This window comes from Aplysia californica, unplaced genomic scaffold, assembly GCF_000002075.1.
Source record: "Aplysia californica isolate F4 #8 unplaced genomic scaffold, AplCal3.0 scaffold00136, whole genome shotgun sequence".
Lineage (NCBI taxonomy): Eukaryota > Metazoa > Mollusca > Gastropoda > Aplysiida > Aplysiidae > Aplysia > Aplysia californica.
This window is the reverse complement of record NW_004797406.1, coordinates 312,416-317,135: the sequence shown is the minus strand read 5'-3', so window position 1 is coordinate 317,135 and position 4,720 is coordinate 312,416. Positions and strand designations below refer to the sequence as shown.

The 4,720-nt window shown below is 36.9% G+C and overlaps 1 protein-coding gene across 1 annotated transcript in view; it reads right to left on the bottom strand.

Annotated features, from left to right (window-relative positions):
• Positions 1–267: 267 nt before the first annotated feature.
• LOC101858177 (ganglioside-induced differentiation-associated protein 1) overlaps positions 268–4,720 on the bottom strand; it is a 15,846-nt gene continuing 11,393 nt past the window's right edge. The window contains exons 6-7 of the mRNA XM_005096727.3: positions 4,105–4,207; positions 268–2,870 (exon numbers count right to left, since the gene is read on the bottom strand). Coding sequence (XP_005096784.1) covers positions 2,657–2,870; positions 4,105–4,207 — 317 coding nt within the window. The 3' untranslated portion in view covers positions 268–2,656. The remainder of the gene's footprint in view (positions 2,871–4,104; positions 4,208–4,720) is intronic.

Below are 4,720 nucleotides of genomic sequence, written 5' to 3'. Positions count from 1 at the left end.
GATAATTAATTCATATAGTTCATATATTATGTGTGCAGAGGGAGGGACGGGGAAGGCTGTTGACCGAGATGAATGCATTGGGCTCACAAAAAATGCCAAAAGTACCTGGTTCTATTCCTAGTTCATAAAATCAGGTTCTAACAGAGGACCTTTCTGTCAACCCTGTCCCTACAGCAGACAGAATTCAGCAATATATCACATAAGAATGAAAATTTGTCACTACATTATAGTAAACAGACCTTGACAGATGAAAAAAAACGAGCTGGCTTGTCAAAATTGTTAATACTATTTATTGTTGACTTTCTTGGTTTCAGGCTTGCTACGTGAATACGATGTACAATTCCCTTTTACATTACATTAAGATTAATAACTTAAACAATAAGATTCTGAGTGCATTGTGCTTTGCAAAATGTAGGTAAACCTGTACAATTGTAAAGCATAAAATTCTCTTGATAATTGACTGGCTAGACCAATCAATCAAATAAATAAATTCTTCTACAAAAAGTAAATGCATGATCAGACCTGAATATCACAAATTGAAACATGAAAGAACATTTGATATGCAGTAATTACCTAAGACTTTGGACATCTCACAGTGCCTTCATTTTCTTTTTATTGTGACCTGTCAAACAGCATAAAATTTAAAGTCCTATGAAAAGCACTTTACAAAAAAAGGGACTACAAGGCAGCCAAGCGCACAAAGAAAAATACAATTTACAGACAAATGTGTGGCATGTGCTGTGTGGAGAGAAAACAACATTATAAATATGAATGGGGCTCTTTCAAATACTTTGTTATAGGAAATCCATCATTCTTGCAATCCACAAATCATTTAATCATTTGAGGAGTATTTAAAATTTTAAGTTGCAATTACTTTATTTAGACTGTATTTTACTACAGAAGAATCTCCATGGAACGTCATAATAATCAGTTTTTATGAAGATTTTTTTTAGTTTCGCAAAACATGCATATGTCACAAAGTCTAATATTTGGCAGTGTAAAATTGTATTCCAGAACATATGAGATATACACCAGATTATAAGACACATTTGAAGCAAAAGGATTTACTTCAACAAGCTGAAACCATCCTTGATACTATCAAGAAAATATAAATGCTTCAAAATCAATTGACTCAGCTGAACAATTAACAATACTAAACGCCACCAACTTCCAATACATTTGGAAAGCATCCCAAAACAAAAACAAATTCTCCAAGGATGGTACTGAAAACATGGAAGACAAATATATAGACATCAACATAAATATCAATGCAAGACTTTTATGGTCAACCATTTTGACTTAAGAAGCAAAATACCGTATACTCCAATTCCATCACAAATTCTTGTTGTTGATCTAATTGCAAATATATAGCCACTTAGTGGCCTGTTAGAAAAACAAAGATTTCTTTTCTTCAAATGTGCATGGACTTATCAGTACACTCCGAGACTGAAGAAGCTGAGATTGCTGCTTCTGGTTATTATTGTCTGACTTTCTGCTGGTGGCTGACACAGATTTGAGACAAATCTACCAGTAACTCCAAGTTTTACCTTTAAATTACAAACATAATTTCTCCTGTGAGCAATTTTTTTCTCTTTTTTTTAACAAGCTTTTTGGTTTCCAGTAAGGTGATGGCCAGTTTCAATAAATTACAAATAATAACTAATTAAAATGCTTACATTACTTTTATAAACAATTATTCGCCATTTTTAATAAAGAGAGCACCATCCACATTTTAGGTAGCGTGAATGCCATGAGCAAACGAAATCCAACTTCTCCTGCCTCACAATGTGGCAAAATTCTAAGACACGTTCAGACATTTTTTGCACAATCACGCAAAGTAGCCTAATATCATGTAGAAACTGATTACAATCGACTGATCGTTGCCTTGTGATAAGACCAGCTTACCCTGGTGGAGTAAATTTTATAGGTGAAAAAAAAAAAGCTAATTAGGTTTTATAATGTAGGCTATCATGGTTGTTCGGCTTTATTTCTAACGCCTTTGGAGCATTTCTAGTCAAAATTCAAACCTGTCTTTGACTGAGGAAATAAAATAATCCTCTACGAATTCCTTTTTTTTTTTTTATCTGACATTTTGAGCATTAGCTGGTCTTATCACAGTGGCAAACGAGATGCAATATAGAACAAAAACAAAAGCAAAAGCAAAAAGCATACTACGTAGTTTTTATCTTTATACCCGTACATAAAAGAAAAGTACAACATATTCTGAATTGCAATGAAGCTTGTAAAAGAAATAAAGCTTTTTATATCTGATAAGCAGACAGGGACAGATGTGGTGAAAAAATATCTCAAGGTATAAAACATCCCATGGACATAACATAAAATAAGCCTTTACCCCATCACAGATATGTTGTCCTGATTACTGACCATAACATGTCATGTCTTCCCATCTTAAACAATTGGGACTGTTTGTGTAAAATGCAAAGAAGGTCAGCATTAAATCACCATCTACGTGCAGGTAAATACTATACATACAACCATATGTTTAACATAACCTTCCTTTAGTCCTTGAAAAAGTGACAAGTTAAAAACCCTAGTGAGGAGAGAGTAAATGAATGATAACAACATCAGTGTAAAACGGATGTCTACAGACAAAAAAATTGCTACATGTAACACGCCTCACAACCCCGCCCACAGGTTACAGATCCTTGATCTTCTTAGCAATGAAGACTCCCAGAAGAACTGCAGCTCCTGCCACTGCTGTGCCTCCAGCGACACGCGTAGCGATTTTCTTCTTGTGGTGGTTTACCACATCAGCTATAGCATGCAGAACACATTTCTTCACACTGGGCCTCTGCTGCGCCTGCATCCAGTACTCCACCAGTGCCGGACGCTTCTCTGGGTCAGCATATCTGAAAATGCATTTGTTATGTTCAGAAATAAGTAAACATTTTTTAGCTCAAACTCAAGAGTTGTGGGCTCAACAAAATACCATGACAGTTACAAATGACAGATGTCTTCATCTTTTTCCCAAATAGTGTAGAGCGGTCCCAAGGTCCAAAAATAGTTCAACGGAAAGAAAAGTGTAGGAATAATTCAATGTTTATTACTAAATAAAACAAAGAACACACAATTCCATCCTATGTTGATACGCATCGAGTTGTAGACCCTGAAAGTAGACATTGAGAAGAGCCTCAGGTATGAGACACTTTCCCAAACTCCATGCCCCCCCCCCCCCTCTCCCCCCTACAAGAACACAACTTCACCGATGAAGAAAAAAGAAACAGAACTTGGCATGCCCGTGGACCCTGTGAAGACCTCCTGACCACAATGAAGAAACACAAACTAAAGCAATAGGTGGCACATCTCGTGAACACAAAGGCTTGCCCAGGCAATCTTGGAGGGTAAATAAAAGGAAGGAGAACGAGAGACAGGCCGGGAAAAGGATGAGGGGACAACATTAAAACATCACAGAATGGAAAGGCTTGAAGCTGAGAAATTCTCTGAGAGAGTCAAAGAACAGAAAGCAAAAAAAGGGACGGATGGGGCTGTCTTGGCTACTAATTCACCAGTTATGTCCCAGCAATCGACAACTTCAGCGAGGAAAAGTCACAAAAATCAGAAAGGAAAGAGGCTAGATAAAGCGTCATGTGAAGTGTCTTGTACACCCTTGTTTCGGTACGACCAAAAATTGTTTTATAAGATGGGTGACTCATCTATTTGAGCGAAAAAATTGTTGTCAACAGCGGCAGGGCAGGGGCAACAACATAGGACATCAAGCAGGACACTGTTTCAAGGCGTTTGTTTCTTTGAGTACGGAGAAGCACATTACTACAATAATGGTCAATAAGTGCTGGGGGGGGGGAAGTGAGACAAAAACAACAGAGGGAAAGTAAAGAAGTAGGACCTACCAGTGGCTTCCTCCAACCACCTGCTTTTTAGAGAGAGACAACAATGACGTACCGGTATCTTGAAAGCAAAAAATAAAAATAGAAGAAAAAATTGTTTAAATAATTTGTCACTCTTGTGTAACAAAGCAAAATATCCTCATCTGCGCCAGTGGCGACATATATTTTTAGGTGAGTACAGAGCAATGAGACCCAGTAACGATGCATAAACATCTTGCAGGACATATAATAACAATACCTGTCTAATAAACCAATCCAGTCAAGTCTTCCCAGTAAGACACAGAGAAATATATCAGCCGCAGTGTAGTTGGGACCACACAGCCAGTGCTCCAAGATGTTTTCTGAAACAAATGTTCAATCAACAGTTACACAAGGCTAATAAAGAGGAGGAAGTCTGAAAAAAGCGTTTCGTTCCCATAAAATAAAGCATGCTCATAAACATCTCAAGCTATTCAACAATGAAAACAATATTTATACATGTGTGTGTGTGCCTGGTGAAAGGGACCACATGTCGCATTTTGAAAAATCCCGTTTTTTGGCATTTTCTTGTACAGAATTCATTTTTGAACAATGTGCTTTTTAAATTTTGAAGATATCTTCAGTAGTTTTTGAGATGTGGGCCATTTTGTACGGCAAGGTACGGAAACAAAGTTTTGAGAAAAACGGCTCTAAAGTTTCACCTCTGTTTCTGCAGAAAAAACAAAAACAGAACACCCTTTTTTCATAACAAGTCACCATTCTAGTAAAAAGGTTTTGCTGTTGCTGAAATATAATGTTGTTAAATCATGTTCATAATTATTATTGTTTTGTTTAAAAACTTGATACCCCCTTCCCTCCCCCTTCATCTCCTGCAA